Source organism: Nansenia antarctica, assembly GCF_963989245.1.
Source record: "Nansenia antarctica genome assembly, chromosome: 10".
In the NCBI taxonomy this organism is placed as follows: domain Eukaryota; kingdom Metazoa; phylum Chordata; class Actinopteri; order Argentiniformes; family Microstomatidae; genus Nansenia; species Nansenia antarctica.
The window spans coordinates 5,079,861-5,099,009 of NC_137680.1; the positions used below are offsets into that span (position 1 = coordinate 5,079,861).

General features: G+C 42.4%; 1 protein-coding gene across 1 annotated transcript; it reads right to left on the minus strand.

Moving 5' to 3' along the window:
- Positions 1-12,975: 12,975 nt before the first annotated feature.
- On the minus strand, positions 12,976-19,074 carry nop2 (NOP2 nucleolar protein homolog (yeast)). Its single transcript, XM_080540912.1, has 16 exons — positions 18,969-19,074; positions 18,359-18,484; positions 18,186-18,228; positions 17,980-18,035; positions 17,189-17,460; positions 16,890-17,091; positions 16,555-16,754; positions 16,311-16,400; positions 16,020-16,107; positions 15,791-15,931; positions 15,420-15,559; positions 15,186-15,275; positions 14,791-14,913; positions 14,470-14,567; positions 14,221-14,357; positions 12,976-13,870 (listed from the first exon to the last, which is right to left on the minus strand). Exons 2-16 carry the CDS (start codon positions 18,462-18,464, stop codon positions 13,383-13,385), a joined length of 2,274 nt encoding a protein of 757 aa, XP_080397038.1. The 5' UTR covers positions 18,465-18,484; positions 18,969-19,074; the 3' UTR covers positions 12,976-13,382.
- Between the last annotated feature and the right edge of the window lie 75 nt (positions 19,075-19,149).

Consider the following 19,149-nt stretch of genomic DNA (forward strand, 5'->3'; position numbering starts at 1 on the left):
ATCGCGAATGTGAACGAGTCAGTTTTTGTTCTAATGTTTGACGAGAGTTTGAATCATGCCACAAAAAACAAGCAACTCGACGTGCACGTGCGGTATTGGGTCGGCGATCAAGTGGAGTCGCGTTACCTGGGCTCGCAGTTCATGGGACACGCTAAAGCTCAAGATTTACTGCAACACTTCAAGGTAAGTGCATTTTGTCAATGACAAAGTATTAGCTTTACATTAATTTTGGCAGATACTGGCAATGTCATGTAGATTCAGTATAATAGTAGGCGTACCATAGGGAATGATGCGGTGTAGTCTAGTCATTTCCACGTTATAGAGAGCCACAGAGAGGGAGAGGGGACGCGGGAGCGGGCGGGGGGATGGTGGGGAGAGAGAGTATCTAAGGGCGTAGGGAGAGGGAGTAGATGGATGAGTTATAGTTTGTTAACTGAGGATGTGTGCAGACAGAATGTTAAAGTACATTGAACCATTGGCAATCATGCTATTATTATTGTTATTATAATCATCATTATCATCATCATTTATTATTATTGTTATTATTCTCATCATATTCATGTCATTCTCAGGAGTGTGTGGAGAGACTGAACCTGAGGAACATGGTGTCCATCTCCATGGATGGACCCAATGTTAACTGGAAGTTTCTGGAGCTTCTACAGCAAGAGCATGCTGAGCAGTATGGTGGTGCCCAGCTGGTTGTTGTGGGTAGCTGTGGGCTCCATACCCTACACAACGCATTCAAGTGTGGATTCTCCATGTGGCAACTGGAGAAGGTAAGATGATTATAACTATGAGAAGTAATCTTTCATTTGTCCCACAAGGCAAATTGGAATATTACAGCAAGTGGACACTTGACAGGATTTAAAGAGAGCATGAATTTACAGATGTTTCATACTATTAACTCCTAAGTTATTTTTCTAAGGGTTTATGCAATCAAAAGTGTCTGCACACATTATGTGTACAGTTCAGTCATTCTGTCAGTTTAGTTCTGGTATGTGTCTGTGTGTGTGTGGTCTACTGGGGAGCGCTGCTGGTTGAGCAGTCTGATAGGGCAGTGAGGAAGGACCTGCAGTATTGCTCCCTTACACACTTTGTGTCATTCCCCATGAGAGATGATGGCTAATTCAGCATTCTCCTCTCTCCCACCAAGGTGTTGAGAGCAATGCACTTTGTTTTCCACAATACACCAGCGAGGAGGGATGACTTCATTGCCCTCACCAAATCCTCAGTCTTCCCATTACCATTCTGTGGCCATCGGTGGATTGAGAACCTGCCAGTTGTGGAGAGGGCTATAGAGGTAATTAAAATCTTGATTTATATAGCACCTTTCTAAACAAAGTTACAAGGTGCTGCACAATGTATGATAAAATAGACATGCATGATAAAATAATACATACACATGGTGGAATTAAAGGTATGGCCATCACTGGTGAAGTATGTGGATGCAGTGAAGACAAAAAAGTTGCCAAACCCTGGGACAGCGTCATTTGACACCATCGAAGCAGCCCAGCGAGATCCGCTCATCTTGCCCAAGCTACAGTTCTTCATGGCCATCTCAAGGACCTTCACTCCCTTTCTCACAAAGTACCAGACTGACACACCAGTCATGCCATTCCTTGGCAAAGATTTGGCTGACTTGTCCAAGGTAATCAAATTAATAATGAACAATCAACAACAAAAGCAAAACAAGTTGAGTGTGTGTGGGCATGCTGAATGTGTGTGTGAGCAGGGAGAAATGGCAGATGCTACTGGGTGGCTTGATTAATTAAACTCGTCCTTAGTCAATACATAAAATTACTGAAAGATTATGTTTTGGCTAAGTAAAGGTTACTTATCATACTGTTATTGATATATTGCATATGTGATATGATATTATTTTAAATAACTATATAGAAATGCATTTCATGGTTAATGTGGTTATCAAAGGTACTTGCTTTACAATCATCATGCATTTTCTTGTTACCCTTTCAGAGTGTGCTGAGGCGTTTCGTCAAGAGGGAGCATCTCAATGACATCACTCCACTGCAGCTGGTCAGGCTGGATGTCGCTGATCAGAAGAGCTGGGTCAACCCGAAGGAAGCCGACATAGGCCTGGGTGCTGAGGCAGCCCTCAAGGTAATTTAGATGTATTACTTAACTTTATATCAAATGATGGTCCATATACAGGCAGGAGAGAATACTGTGTTAGGCCATTCAGTTGTATTTAAAACACATTACCCATCTGTCAGGACCTCCAGAGAAAGGGGACCGTAGGGGAGCTCACTGCCCTAGAGTTTAGGAAGGACTGCATGACGGGTATGTCAAATATCCTAAAGAAAGTCCAGGACAGGAGCCCCCTGAAGTACCCCATCGTGAGACAGATGGCATGTCTGGACCCCACAGTCATGTACGCCAACCCAGACTGGTGCCAGGGAAGAATGAAAAGTCTAGTGCAGAAGTTACTGCAAGACAAGCAGTTGTCTGGAGGTGTCTCTGCTGGTATGAATAGTTAATAGAAAAGCTGGAAATGTTGTCCCTGATTATTAGCCAATGGACAATTGGACATAAGCCTGTCTGCTAATCAGGATTAATCATGTAAATAATATTTCACATATTTCCTTTCATCTGTTTTGTTATAGGTGATGTGATTATCCAACAGTTTGGGAACTTCCTGTCTGTTGAGGCTAAAAACGAGCACTTCCTGTCCTTCCGGCCCATGGAAACCAGGCTTGACGTGTTCCTGCATGGCTACCTCAGCCAACCCTACCCTGAGCTCTGGGGTTTCTGTCAGAAGCTTCTTCTCCTATCCCATGGGCAGGCGACAGTCGAGAGAGGCTTCTCCATTAACAAGGAGGTGGAGACCGTTAACATTCAGGAGGACACTGTCATTGCCCAGAGACTGGTCTGTGACTATGTTGCAGTTTGTGGGGGGGTTGCCAATGTCCCTCTCACCAAGGAGCTGCTAACTTCGGTGGGATCAGCAAGGTCAAAGTACAGAGAACACCTAGACCTGGAGAAGAGGAAGAGGCAAAGCGCTGCACAAGGGCAGAAAAGAAAAGCAGCAGAAGAGCACATCATCGAGCTGAAAAGGAAGAAGCAAACTCTTCTAGTGGTATCTGATTCTCTGGAGAAGGATGCAGACAAGTTTGCTGAGCAAGCTGAGGGGAAGTCCGGCACCTTGATGGCTCAGCTCATCACAAAGTCTAACGTCCTCAGGAAGAGATACAAAGAAAAAATGTGTGATTTGAAAAAAATAGAGGCAGAACTGGAGAGTAAGGCCACAGAATTGAGGCTCATGCCGTGAGTGTGTTAAGTAGATGGGGTTTTTTTGTTAGATGTTTCCGACCAACTAATTGCACTTTTAATTTAATTAAGTTATTGAACCAGAGCTTTTATGTTCAATAAACAAAACAAGTAAACTTGAATGAGTCTCATTGATTGACATGCTATGCTTGTATTGTAGTACAGTGGAATCCCCTAACCATCGCATATATATATTTTTTCGGTCTTAAATTCCATTTAAAGTGGCATTAAAAAGGTCTTAAAAAGTCTTAAATTGAACTTGCTGAAACCTGCAGAAACCCTGACTAACCTTTCTAAAGCCTTTGGAAAAAAGAAACAGTAATGGTTTGATTTGTTACACTACCTAATATTAAAAAGTATTACATTTAACTCTACCTCCGGATACCCTAGTCACTAAGGCCTAGTGTGTATATTATTCTGAAATATGTACACTGTTTCAGACACTGTTTTATACCCCATTTTGACATCAATGGTCAGTACTATGAATTTTAATCATGAAGATTTGCTAGCCCAAAACGGTGTGTGAACTGAGTTGAGGTGTGTCTTAAGTACATCGCTTACCATTAAGTACCATATTCTATATGACCCAAGTGATCCTAACAAATGTGTTCTATTATCTCTCTTTGTCAGTTGTACCTCAGAGAGCTATGCGAGTACATGAGCATTCCTAGTTCAGCTCCCGAGAAGTTTGTTCAGCACCGCTGGTTATCGGCTTATGACGTTGCCATTAGCACCCAGAGGCTGCTTCCCGCCTACAAAGTCCTTTACTATGGCTTCATGGACGAGGAAGACAAGGCTCTCTTCAAGGACCCGCTGAAGCAGCTCTTTGCTCATCACAATGTGAGCGAAAAGGCGCTGACACAGATTCAGTCTTTTCACAAGGACCTTAGCAAAAAAGGTAACTCATTACAGTGGTTTCTCCTTGGTTCTGTGATTGCCTACTTAACCATAAGGATATTTTATTTATTTTTTAATTCAGCCATTTATTTTTCCAGAGATGAGACAGCCGGAAAAAGACAGGAAGAAGAGGGTGGTACAGAAGGTGTGGCATGAAGCCACCACAACTGAGCTACAGCTCAGTGTTTATATAGGAGTGCTGTCAGTCCTTAAAGAATATGACATGGTGTTCCAGGTGAGTTGAAGATTGAGTCCTCCTGCTTATGGCTATTATATTTTTTCTTAAATGAAACAAACTATGAGAATTGGATTATGATGATAAAAATGTAACAATTCTGTGATGACTGGCTCAAAAAAATAAAATAAAGCCATTCTAGTAGAGTGAGAAGATTGTGTACAGTTTTTAATTATAGCAATCCCCATGTCTAATTAATTACTGAGAACATTTCTTTGAGCAGGATGTCTGTAGGTCCTTAAATATGTCCTTTCGTGCTTTTCAAATTGAGGTGATTATAAGTGAATCCCAGTACTTAACTATCTGAAGTCCTGTGGAAAGAAATATTAATGGTTTGATTTACACTACCTAAGAACCTACCTTGCTAATTCCTATTCTATAATTTGTCCAAAAATCATTTCTTTTCAATTTAGTTTTAAAAAACGATTAAATGTAACTCTGATACCTGCTGACACCCTGTTGAGTTGGTATGCATTCCTCGCATTCGTTTTTGTACATTGAACCACAACGTGATGTTATTTTCTTCACAGGGCAGTCAGACACTTGTTCATAAACTGCATGACAAACAGCGGGAAGTCTTCACCTACATCCTTGGCTGCTTTGTAAAATGTGAACACCTCAGACACACAGATCTGTCTACTCTGGACTTTGATGACAAACTGCAACCTGTGAGAGAGATGTATGTGGGACGGGATGCTGATCGATTCAGAGAAGCACATCCACAACACCCTGTGAGTACTTTAAAAGTATATCATTAGAATGATTCATTTGGGGCGCTTAGGTGGCGTAGCGGGTTAAGCGCTGACCACGTAACCGCAGGGTCCCCGGTTTGATTCCAGCCGGGGACATATCCTGCATGTCATCCCTCCTCTCTCTCTCACCCATCCTTCCTGTCTAAATCTTCACTGTATCTGTCAAATAAAATAAAAAATATGAGTGGGACTGCCCCACTCAGAAAAAAAAGGGGGAAAAAAGAATGATTAATTTGGAGCCTCTGAAAGGTTTGTATGACTACAGTAGTAAGTGTTTGTGTTTGTGTGCTTATTGGCCTGTTTTCAACCCATCACCCTCTCTGCTCTCACAGATATTGTCTCAGCTATGAAACCGACCACCTGCCCCCTTGACATAGTTCCCCTCTGCTCTTCTGAAAGAAGTATTTCACACAACTGGTCCCAGCATCCTCTCTTATCATTAACACCGCCCTAGTCACTGGTCTAGCCCCCTTCGGAAAAAACCCAACCTATACTTCACCCAGCTCAATAACCACAGGCCAATCTCCAAGCTCCCATTTCTGTCAAAGGTCCTTGAAAAGGTTATTTTCTCCCAGCTGTCTCCCTACCTGCACTTGAATAACACCTTGGATACAATTCAGGGTGCCCTGCTGCTCAAGGTCACAAATGACCTGCTTCTCAAGTGTCATGTTTAAATGTGCTATATAAATTACATTTAATTGATTGATTGTTGTTTGTTGATCTGCGTTTCAGCTGCTGAAGCCATTCCTTCTGGAAGTCTCCAGGGCATACAGCACATGTGCCAAATACCTGCAGGAGAAGCTGCCTCTGCAGAGCCAGACCCTACGGTGTTTGTCGGCCATCGATCCAGCCGGGAGAGGCCTCTCACAGACCGGGTTCGAACTGAAGAAGCTCACAGAAATGATGAGTCACCTGCTGCCGCCCGATGCCGACCCTCACCAGGAGGTTCTTCAGTATAGCGTGGACCGGACCCTGCCCACTTTTAAAGAGGGAGACGACGTCGTGAGATGGTGGGCCTCTGTCTTTGAAACGGGAAAATACCCAGGCCTGTGCCAAGCTGTAAAAGCAGCCATGTCCATCTTCCGTTGTCCCTTGTTAGAGTCTTCGTTCAATGTAATGGGTGACATAGACCCAAGAAGCACCAGCATGAACATTGCTACATTGAGTGCCATCCAGACGGTGAAATACACCTTGCGGAACAGGAAGCAGAGTGCCATAGAAATGTTCAGGAGGGACTTCCGGTGGCGCGCGAACAGAGATGGCAGCCTGATAACAGAGCTCCGGTGTCAGCCTTAAATTACCCCTAATTCAAGATATTTTATGCACTCGAATTGATATATATCAACGTAATGATGGAGGGGGACAAATATAAGAGAAAGGGTACTGGGGTTCGAAAGCCATCTGAGAGAATAACTGAGAAAGACGGAGCAGCTAGCAACAGAGCTAACGTTACCCCGACGGAACAAGATGGAGGCTTGAGAGAGAATGAAACGCTGGACTCGATTCGTAAAGTGGTGAGCGAAGTCGTGAATGCGGGTATGACAACTTGGCAAGCTGAATTGAAAAAGGACTTTTCCGAATTCCTCACGGATTTCCGAGAGGACATTAAGAAACAAATGGATGAACTCACGACAGGAGTGAACCAGCAAATCCAAGACGTGATAGGCCGAGTGGAGGGGGCGGAGGAGCGCGTGGGGCAGATGGAGGACGGTGTGGCTGAAATGGAGCGGTGGGACATTGGTGTCAAGGATGCCCTCACCCAGTTACTTGGTAATCAGCGGGCGTTGCAAGATAAAGTGTCTGACTTGGAAGGGAGGTCTAGACGCAACAACATCAGGATCTACGGCATCCCAGAGGACTCGGAGGGTACCTCCGTAGCAGCGTTTGTTGAAAAACTGATAAAGTCAGAATTGGGAGGTGATCTTGACTGTGACCTGGGGATAGAGCGTGCCCACCGTGCCTTGGCGCCCAGACCACCCGGAGGAGCTCCACCGCGATCCATGGTCATCAAGTTCCTCCAGTTTACAGTGAAAGAAAAGGTCCTCTATACCGCCTGGAAAAAGCAACCCACTTACCAAAACAAACGTGTTTTTTTCGACCATGATTATGCGACGGACGTGCAGAACAAAAGGAAGGAATATATACCCATCAAGAAGGCGCTTAAGGAGAGGGGAATACGCTTCCAGACCCCGCTGGCTAGAATGCGTGTCTTTTTTGATACAGGCACCGTCATGTATAACAGCGCGACACAAGCAGCAGAGGACCTGCGGAGACGGGGATTCATCTTGGACGGAGCTGTTCGCGGGACCAAGGACAAGGGCATAACGGAGGAAACGCTGACTCGACTTCTACCGTGGGAAACAACCGAGCCCCGGAGGGGTGGAGCCCAGAACCAACATCAGCAGCAAGTCCGGGAGAGATTGAAGCAGTTTCGTCGGGGCGATGTGGATTCTACAGCAGATAATGAGTGAGTGATTCACTTCAGCCCAGAGACTCTTATTATTATTTTTTCAAGATGTTAACATAGGCTGACACCGACAGTTCATAGACAGTCACTAGACTCTTTTTTTTCCTTCAGCCTATTCGGTCATTGACCAAGAGCCACATCTTTTTTATTTTTTATTTTTGCAACAGAGGGGCCCCACTTAGTGGCCAGCACCCCTCATTACCAAAGGTGATATGTCACCTTTTCCTTCGGAAGTCCAGTTCAGTGTTCAGTACTATTTTTGTGTATTTCATTGTTCATTGTTCATTTTTCAGTACTATGTTTGTGTATTTCATTTACAACTGTTTACTGTAGCGACTGGGAAGCTTTTCATGTACATGATGGAAATATCACATGTTATAACCTAAATGCAAGATATAAGAATAGTTTCTTTTAACGTTAATGGTTTACTTAACCCGATAAAAAGAAGGAAGATCCTAACAAAATTAAAGAAAGATAGAATACAAATAGCATACCTACAGGAATCCCACCTTACCAATACAGAGCATGCCAAATTGAATAAACTGGGTTTTAAATATGTATATTCATCCTCATACGAACCAGGTCATAGGAGGGGTGTAGCCATACTGTTATCAAATACAGTGACCTATGAACACATATCAGAGTTTAAAGATAAAGATGGTAGGTTTATAATGATAATAGGGAAAATAGAGGGAACCCTAGTGAGTTTACTGAATGTATATGCTCCTCCTGGTAGTGACTGGACGTTTTATAGACAGATATTTGATTTAATGGCCACAAAATCTCAGGGAATCTTAATCTGTGGGGGGGACTTTAATGTTCGTTTAAACCCAAGATTGGATGCATCTAGCGGTAATCCAGAGTCAAAACCTATAAGTAGGAAGATAAAAGCATTAATGAAGGAATTGGGAATCATAGATGTTTGGAGAGAATTGTATCCATCCAGCCGGGACTACACCCACTACTCCTCCCCCCATGCCGTATACTCAAGGATAGATTATTTTTTAATTTACAATAGAGACCTACATAGAATAAGTCAATGTGACATAGGACCGATTGCCCTCTCTGATCATAGCCCTATTTACATGTCTGTGTGTCTCAATAGAAAGCCAAGGTCTACAATATGGAGGCTGAATTCAAGTATCCTGAATAACCCAGAGACAAGGGAGGCCATGAAGACTGAAATTAGAACATATCTTGAAATAAACGATAACGGGGAAGTGGCTCCGAATATGCTCTGGGATGCACTTAAAGCAGTAATGAGGGGTAACATCATCGCCACTACTTCACTTATAAAAAAACTTAGAGGACAAAGACTGCATGACCTGGAAATTAAATTAAAACATCTACAAAGACAACACAGTAACAATTTGGATAACAGGGTAAAACAAGAAATGAAAGACATAAGGAACGAGATAAATGAAATAGGCAATCAGGACATACAAAAAAAACTATTATTTACAAAACAAAGATACTATGAAGTAGGTGGGAAATCATTGAAACTCTTATCATATAGACTAAGAAAACAACAAGCAGATAATGCAATCTATAAAATAAGGAACCCCGAATCCGGAGCGATAGAATGTAAGCTAGACAAAATTCAACAGAGTTTCGAAAAGTTCTATAAAACACTATATTCCCAACCACAAGTGGACAACAACCTACAGATTGAGTCATTCCTAGCCTCTCTTGATTTACCCTCTGTCACTAATGAACAAAATAAAGACTTGGTAGCCGAAATAACAATAGAGGAATTACAATCAGCAATTTCGAGATTGAAGGCAAACAAATCCCCGGGTTCAGATGGTTTCACTGCTGAATGGTACAGATCATTTAGAGAACAATTAGCTCCAACATTACTGAAGGCATTTAATTGGGTACTACAGAAAAGGGAAATTCCACCCTCGTGGAGGGAAGCAATAATTTCAGTCATACCGAAGGAAGGGAAAGACAAACTAGATTGTAATAGCTATCGCCCTATCAGTGTTCTCCAGCTCGATTATCGACTGTTTACATCAATACTATCCAGAAGAATAGATAGGATTCTACCTAAACTCATTCATTTAGATCAGACAGGATTCATTAGACAACGGCAAACACAAGACAACATTAGAAGGTCATTGCACATTATCAGACATATCACACAACACGGAATAGAGGCAGCTCTTGTAAGTTTGGACGCTGAGAAAGCTTTCGATTCAGTTAGTTGGACCTTTTTATACAAGGTACTATCGAGATTCGGCTTTCATGAGTCTATTATTGCAACTTTCCAAGCATTATATGATAGCCCATCCGCAAGGATCAAAATTAATGGTGCCCTATCGGGATCCTTCACTCTGGAACGTGGAACCAGGCAGGGATGTCCCGCTTCCCCACTCCTATTCAGCCTTTTTATTGAGCCTTTGAGCCAATGGATAAGGCAAAATGTTGAAATTAAGGGAATAGACATGGCAGCTGGTGAGCATAAACTTGGTCTTTTTGCGGATGACGTCCTGGTATATCTAACACAGCCCACACAGACAATCCCAAAATTGATGGGTTTATTAAAGGAATATGGGACACTTTCAGGTTACAAACTAAATATTCAGAAGACCCAGGTACTAACACTTAACTATGACCCACCCAACGATATTAGAGGGAAATATAACCTGAAATGGGATGCAGATTCAATCAAATACCTAGGTGTTAACCTGCCAAAAGATGTCTCAAAATTATCTGATCTTAATTATGGCCCTTTGAATGTAAAACTAAAATCAGATGTACTACGGTGGAGTCTCATTCCCTTCTTGAGTTTGAGCTCTAGGGTGGAGTCTGTTAAGATGAACATCCTACCAAGGTTACTGTATTTATTCCAGACTCTTCCAGTGGAGATACCTGCTAAGCAATTTATAGAATGGGACAAATTAATATCTAGATATTTATGGCAAGGGAAAAAACCCAGAATCAGATACAAAACTCTACAGTTAAGAAAAGAAAACGGGGGATTTGGCCTTCCTTGTTTACGAGAATACTATTGCGCAGCTCAATTAAGGCCTGTAGTGTGTTGGTGTACTCCATCATACTCTGCAAGATGGAAGGAAATTGAGAGTGCAATGACAGAAGGGGTTCAAATAGCAGCGATAGTTGCAGATAGTGAATTAATAAACAACATGACAAATAAAAATAATCCCTGGATTAACGTGGCTTTGAAGATTTGGCAGGAGACAGTAAAACTGTGTGGTATAAAGGACTCACTTAAAATGCTAAGATGGTGTGCATATGACACAGACTTCCCTCCAAACAAAACAGATGCTAGATTTAAAGTCTGGGTTGGAAAAGGCCTTTCGAACTATTTAACTTTTGTCCACAAGGGGGCATTCCATAGCTTTGAATCGCTACAGAGAAAACATGGTTTGGAACAAAATGATTTCTATAGGTATCTCCAGGTCCGACACCATTTCAATCAGAATTTAGGGGGAGTATCAGAAGAGGGGGTAACAGGAATTATGGAAGTATTTACATCAGCAAGCAAATCATTGATATGCAACAAGGTGGTATCTAGACTATACAATGGCTTCCGCCAGATCAATCTCAAAACAGTCAATACAATATATATTAAAGAGAAATGGGAGAAAGAGGGTAATTTTACTATTTCTGGGGAGGATTGGGACAGATTATGTAAACTACAATGGGAAACGACATGCTCAAATACGTGGCGAGAATTTAGTTGGAAAAACCTTACAAGGTTTTTTATCACCCCCCTACAAAAACGACATCAGGGGACGGGTGTAGCGTGTTGGAGATCCTGTGGACTGAATGAAGCCAATCACTACCATGTATTCTGGGAATGCCCAAATCTAGTCCCATTTTGGCGGGAGATACACAATAATCTGGAAGCTATTTTTGAAATTAACATCCCCTTCAAATGTGACACCTTATACCTGGGAAACATCTCATTCGAAAATTGGGACAATAACGACAGAAAATTGATATTGATACTTCTGGTAGCAAGTAAAAAGGCTATCACAAGAAAATGGTTAAAGCCAGACGTACCCACAGTGGATGAATGGATAGATATAATTCATGATATATATGTAATGGAAAAGATGTCATACTCCCTTAGAATTCAGGTAGAAAAATTCTATCGGATCTGGACGAAATGGACTGGATATGTTAAACCTGTAAGGTCAGATTTCTGTTGAATTGTTAAAAGAACATGAGAGGGTGATGTAATTGTGTTTATTTTCTTGAATCATTTTCTATTCTAATCTATCATATGTAAGAGAAAAGCTCCCAAAGTTCACTCGCTATTGTTTTTCTTTTTTCTTTGTTTGTTTTTGTTTTCGTTTTGTCTTGTCTTTACTTAATAGAAAAAAAGAAAAAAAGACTTTGGTCATAGGAACTGAGTTGATTGTGATATGTTGAATGTAATGACGATTGTTGTAACCAATGACCATTGACAATAAAAAGAAAATTTCAAAAAAAAGAAATGTTCAGGAGGGATGACGCAACATCTGGGGCAGTAGACAGGAGGCTGTGCGGCAACATCAATTCAGCAGGAACAAGAGACAAGTTGCAGCGGCAAAAGAAGTTGCTCAGAGTCAAGAGAGAGAAAAGGATGGGGTTTGGCTGCCAGTCATCTACAAGTGCTGCAGGGAAAATTAAAGAAGTGGCAAGAAAGAGGCACATTGCTAAGCAGCGAAAACAAAACGCCAAAAAAAAGACTTAAGAAATAAACTTTTTGGCCCACCTGCCACAACTTGCTGGTCGACCCCACACACAATTCAATTCGGAAACAAGATTATATATATTTTTTTTTTTACTAAATGTTGTCTTGCCTTCATTTTCTTCTCGGAGTCCACCAGAATGCTTATTTTACAAGTTAAAATCACAAAAATGTTCTTCTGGGGGTTTGGTTTACAAACATGTCACCATTTTCAGACGTTTGAAGGTCTGCAATAGACAGCACTGACAGCCCAGCTACAGTCTTCTTCAGATGTCTCAGCGGATATCTCAGATATTGATCAGTGAACATCACACCTTTTGTACGTTCAAGCAATTGAGTTCAGGCAAACAATTCCATTCCTCCCACTAAGCTTGAATGTGTGTTGCTTAGAAGTTATAAGTGAGTTGATGATGAAATGTTATTGCCAATTGTTCCACTTCTGACCTTGAATAAAAATCTGATGCAGACCTTTGAGTAATACGTTTGAGAAGCCCTGCTCTATAGCAAAGTTTCTGGAGTCTCACATGATAAAAATTCACGTTTATATTGTGAGCGGCAATACAATAAACAGAGGCATTTGTCCAAAAAAGACATTTTATTCTGTCTCACAGACCATTCATTTCATTATTATCATTTCATTATTATTATTACTATCACACAAGAAATCATAACTTGATCAAAGGACACAAAATAGAAATGAATCAAACAGTTATAAAACATTTCAAGGAAGGAAGAGTTGATACAAATATGTTGTCAGAGGAGGGTCCAAGCTAGGAACTACCGGAACACCGATGCAGGCTAAGTGGGGCAACATCCAGGGAGGCTCAGGGTTCCTGCTGCTGTGAATAGCACAGTCCATAAGGAGTCAATGTATACATACACATGCTATCAGCTCACCTCAGCCCAAACACAACCCCATAGCGTCTCGTAGTTGACAGACCGAAGGGGACTGGATAGGGGTAAACCAGAGACGCCTCTAAAAAGACGACCTGCTCTGAAAATATAAACTCTCTGCTTCATAAACATTTTTTTTTTACACATTCACTGTGCAACCTCCTTTTTCAGCAGCTTCTTCAACTGGTTGAATTTATTTTTTCCTATTCTGCTTTTCTTCATGGGGGATTTCCTCTTTTTATCCCCCTTCTTCTCAAACCTGCTCCCTTCTTTTTTCTCAGCCTCTGGTTCTGCTTTTGTCGTCTCCCCGTCCGTCTTGACCACCTCTGTCTTGACCGCCACCTTCTGGACGACCGCTCCCTTCTCTTTCACAGTCACTCCGTCCATCTTGGCCTTCTTCGGCCCACTGGGTTTGTCACTCTTTTTGTCGTTCCTTTTCAGGGTGACGGCGGTTTTCTTGGCTATGGTTTTAACTACCTTCCCGTTGACTTGGGCCTTCTGGGGGGGACCTGGCTTGCCGGGGGGACCTGGCTTGCCGGGGGCAGGCTTCTTGCTTTTGCCCTTAGGTCCTCCTTCAGACGGTTTCTCCTCAGAAACCACGGTTGCTTCAGAGGGTTCCACTTCCTCCTCCTCTTCTGAAATAACAAATGACAAAAAAAATAAGATATTATGGTTTCATATAATGTGCTTTTTTGGGGGGGGAGGGAGGGGGGAGGTGAGGGAGGGATGGGGGAAGGGGAGAGTTGGACAGTAGTTAGGAGACCACTTTTACCCCTGGTGGGGGGCAGGAAACATTCACAGTTGCTAAAATGTGTGTGTGTGTGTGTGTGTGTGTGTGTAGGTCTCAGATATTGTGGTAGGGTTCTACATCAGGCTCTCAGCGTGGTGCATGACTTCTCTTCACAGACCATATAATGTGCTTTTTGCAAAGAAACTGGGCAGAGAATTGTGGCTTACAAAGAAGCCATAATGGTGATTACATTACCTTTGACCGCTGTTGTGGTCGGAATGGTGTTTGAGAACTTCTTAAACTTGGCCACAAAGAAACCATCCATGTTGTGAGAGTGAGGGTAAAATCGTCGTGAGAGGCGGAGAGTGGGATGGAACCTGCGCTCTTTGAATCTGAGTGGGGGAGAGAATAAACAAGCATGGGAAAGGCATGATAATCAATAAGAGTTGCATATCTGAAGAACTGTGTGTAGTAGTGGTGGTCTGGTTCTGATATCTGCTTTACCTGGTGAAGCCTTCTTTGCCAAAGTCCAGTCCAGTCGCTACCAGTTTGACGTTTCTTTTCTTCAGAGCATAGTCCACCACCCACTCGTTCTCCTCCACCTAGTGAGCGAAATAATCAGATGACTTTGTTGTATTGCACAGGGAATGGTAGAGAAGTGATTTTACATCTGAATTATGTTATGTTCATCAATTGACCAACCAGTGTAACCAGTGGCTGCTGGGTATTGTAGTTTTAACCATGGGTTACACATATCTGTTCACCCCCCCCTGAATAAGCACTAGCACTACAGAGGTGCGTCAATCCCCCCTCAGGGTTCCTCACCATGATCGAGCAGGTACAGTAGACCAGGTAGCCCCCAGAGGGAGACTCAGCGTTGACAGAGTCAATGGCAGACAGGATCAGCTCCTTCTGCAGGTGAGCAGAACGCTGGATGTCTGATTCATCCTGATAGGAAATAGGAAGAAAATAAGTTTTGATTTGAGCCAGTCAAACCCATAGACAATAAATCCACTCTTGTTGTTGCTGCTGCTTAAGATATGAGCACAGTTATGTTGTATTGTGTTTTTTTGGTAGACCTCAGGAAGAATAGTTGTTGCTAAAGAGACAGCTAATCAGGACTCAACCTTGTAGACTGGCTGCTATTACCAGCCTTTCTCTTACTATATCAGGTGTGCAAATGTAATTTGCACATGTACATCGAAGCAGTTAGCAGTTACCTTGCTGGACTTTACAATTTGGTCTTTAGATATGACCCCTGTGCCGGAGCAGGGGGCATCCAGCAGCACTCTGTCAAACCCACCCATGACCTGCGAAAACAATAACAACCCTGTTAGCACACCATACAGTACATTAGTTTATCATGCGGATTCTAACATTATGAGTCATGTTCTTATAAAACAACATTTATTTTTGTGAGTATACAATGGTATGTAGTATTCTTTCTGCATTACCTTAGGGAATTGCCTGCCGTCGTAGTTGCAGACCACTGTGTTGGTGACGCCCAGACGGTGGATGTTGCCCACCACACTATTCAGCCTTTTACTGTTGGCGTCGTTGGCCACGATCACCCCTGTGTTCCTCATCAGCTGGGCTGTGGACACACAGCATTTAATACCTGTACGACTTAAAGTAGTCTGTTTGATAAATAGGGACAATTGGAATACTCTGATAAAATAATAGGTCGATATTTACGAATAAAAGCCGCAAGTAAGGTTTATTGTCTAGCTTGATTAAAATACCTGTAAGACTTTTGCATTTAAAGACCTAAACTGAGAATCATCAGTGGACAACAAATAAGTACTGCATAAGTACTAATACTCACCCAAATAAGTGGTCTTGCCTCCTGGAGCACAGCTCATGTCAAGCACTGACTCCCCCTCCTGGGGAGAGAGTGCCATGACAGGTAGGAAACTAGAGGCTCCCTGCAGCATGTAGTGACCAGCCAGGTACTCAGGAGTCGCACCTGGGAATACAAACCTGAGGTTAATACCCACATCTTTTCCCCACACATATACCATAGTCCCCCTTTGTATGACACCACTGAAACTGACCTATAGGTACTGAAGAGTCAAAGATGACCAGGCCAACTTTAGACCACTTCCCCAGAGGATCCAGATTCACTCCTCTGTTGATCAAGGCCTAAGAGAGAGAGAACACAGAAGTCAATCAGTCTAGCATTTTCATGTATATTTTTTCTATCCTCCCTTTTTTATGTGAGAAAAATGTGTGTGTCTGTCTGTATGTATGTATGTGTGTGTGTGTGTGTGTGTGTGTGTGTGTGTGTGTGTGTGTGTGTGTGTGTGTGTGTGTGTGTGTGTGTGTGTGTTGGGGGGGGTTATTACCTGAGCCAAGTCCCGCCTCCTTGTCTTAAGCGTGTTGGTCCGAATGGTGACAGGTCGCTGAATTTCATTGGCCTCCAGAAAATCAATCAGCTGCAAAGAGAAACAGAAGCCTTGGTTTACATTAGTACATTAGTAGATATCCGGTCTTCCAAAGGTGTTTTCAGAGGAATTACAGCAGTAACACACACACACACACACACACACACACACACACACACACACACACACACACACACACACACACCTCTGACAGCGGGAAGAGGTCCATCAGTTTCTCTATGAGGAAGTTGTTGTAGCTGTAGTACATGCACAGATCCTTTTTGAGGAGTGAAATGTACTCGGTTCTCTCTTTCCCCTCCTCCCTCTTGGTAGTGAAATGAGTGAGAACATCCACGTTGTCCTTTATCCTCTGGTGGATCGTGTGCAAGTCTAAAGGCAAAATGCCTAGATAAGAAGGACGAGAAAATGTTAATACAGATTCCCTCAATGTCATTGTGTACATACAAATGCATTAGCTTTGACAATGACGAATTGTTCATTGAAGAAGACATACGAACACAATCAATGTGCGAAACTCACCCTCTTTTTCTCTCTCCTCTGCTCCAGGTAGTATGAATTTGTCCATGTCATCCATGTTAGCCTGTACAGTATCATCCTCGTCTTCATCTCCGCCCTTCCCATCCTCCGCAGCATCATCATCATCGTCTTCATCGTCGCTCTCCAGACCCATCGCTTCCTCCATCTTCTTCTGCTTCCTGGCAGCACGCTCGATGGGGAGCAGCTGGCATGACACAGAAAAGTACAGAACAGGAAGTAAGTAAGGACTCTTGTTTGCTATTTACATTGATCAAGGTTCTTCGTATGTCAGTTTTACACACCTCTCCGTCACTGTCTCCTTCCCCCTTTTCCTCTCCTTCACTATCATCCAGTGCACCGTAGTCATCAACCATTTCTTCATCATCATCGTCATCATCATCCTCGGCATCCACCTCTTTGATTCCCCGTTTTACCGCCTTCTTTCCTTCAATCTCTTGTCCTTCCTCCAAATCCTCTTCTTGTTCCCATTGGCTGTCGCTGTCATCGTCGTCCCCGTCGGCATCACCTGTCTTCTTTGCTGGTTTCAACCATTCACTGTTTTCATCTGTGAATCCTTGGGGAACAGATGGAACATACACATTGAAAAGACCCATTGACCCTTTTAGGTGCAGAGATCATTGACATTTAGAGCTCTAACTCTATATTAGAATATACTTTATTTGTTTTTATAGGGTCTCTGATTTGCATAGGAATCAATTACACACTGTGTAGATTAGGACGTCACTAACTTTACTAATACTAATACTTTGCAGTAAAAACCAAATAAACATTTCCAGCCACTTTATTTTCTGTATCACTTGAATTTATTGTTGCAAACACAATTATGGATATGAGCTAGTTTTTTTTTTTTGGGCCACTTGGTTATAAACCAATTTTGTAGAGTAACAGATGATTCAAGTTTCAAGTTTCATTGTTACGTCAGACAGAAACTCATGGAAGTAACAGGTGCTACAAAGTAACAGACATGTTCATAGCTATGAGACAGGTGTATTTAGGGTCGAATTTGTTCAGAAAAGCCTATGAATGGTTAATTGATGGACAAAAGTGAAAAAAGATCCAGATGTAGGCCTACCTTTTTTCGGTTTCTTCTCCTTAACCTCAGCCTTTGTGTGTGCTCTTTTCCCAGCTCTGCGAAAACATAATCATCATCATCATGACAGAGCACAGTGTATAATTAATGCATCACATGCATTCGGTGACGATACGACAGTGGGTTGGGTGTGTTTGTAACATGAAGATGTACGGTCGTATCGTCAACCCATGACCGACTAGTCTTACCGTTTCCTGGCTCTGCTTGACAATCGTTTTGGTCCAGCAGCCTCTGCAAGTACATTCAATGTTTACTAGAGAGCATTGATTTGGTCAACTAATCACCAACTACAGAATATCTTGATATGGGAAAAAACATGATTAATGCTCTTTGGGGGGTATAAATGGAGCATCCTTCTCACCCTCAGGTATAAACTTGACCAGCTCGACCTCTGCTCCTTTCTGCTTCCTAGTCTTCCGACCAGGTCCCCTCTTCACGTGAGTGGTGGGATCCAACTTCCTACCCATGACTGACACCTAAAGGTTCCCTGGAGATAAGATATAGGAATGTATAAACATTATTAAACATTATTAATGATTATAAACATCATCTACATTCTACATTCTATTTGTTCAGAGTTGCAAGATCTGGGTAATCAATGCTGAGATGTGTATTTATAGCTAGGTAGGTCTGAGTGAGTTCTGAGTGAGCCTCTCTTCTCACAATTGTGTAATAATTAATTTGTGGACTTTGTGGACTACAGTCTTCACTTCAAAACACCCAGTCCATATCAAACAGCTCGCAACACACATTGTGAACTAAACCGTTTTTGACATTAGGACACACTCACAATTGATGACACCCCAGTTGCTAAATCCACCTTATGTTGCATGGTGGCAAGGAGCTACATTAGCTAGCTAGCTTTTTTTCACATCCATACAATAATACGTCTTAGCTAAGACGCCATGAACACCCCCTCAATACAGGTGACATGACACAAACAATCACGTTCTCTCTGTGAACACTCTTACCTTGTAAATACTGGAGTGTACAGCTGCTTTTCTGTATCCGATGCTTGACTCTGACACTGTACGTTGTAAGTTGAAATCTACGCACATGTGATTTTTTTTCTCCACACGTTCATTGCCGGAAGATCACAGCCTTGTATTTCCGGCGCATGCAACAGACGTCACAACGTGAGTTTAGAATGAT

What these genes read in the sequence shown, in the direction of transcription:
- nop2 (XM_080540912.1), bottom strand. Translation starts at nt 18,464, where the DNA reads ATGGGTAGGAAGTTGGATCCCACCACTCACGTGAAGAGGGGACCTGGT. An exon ending in GGAGGCGGGACTTGGCTCAG is followed by an intron (nt 16,108 to 16,310) that starts GTAATAACCCCC and finishes TCTCTCTCTTAG; the next exon opens with GCCTTGATCAACAGAGGAGT. An exon ending in ACGGCAGGCAATTCCCTAAG is followed by an intron (nt 15,276 to 15,419) that starts GTAATGCAGAAA and finishes TTGTTTTCGCAG; the next exon opens with GTCATGGGTGGGTTTGACAG.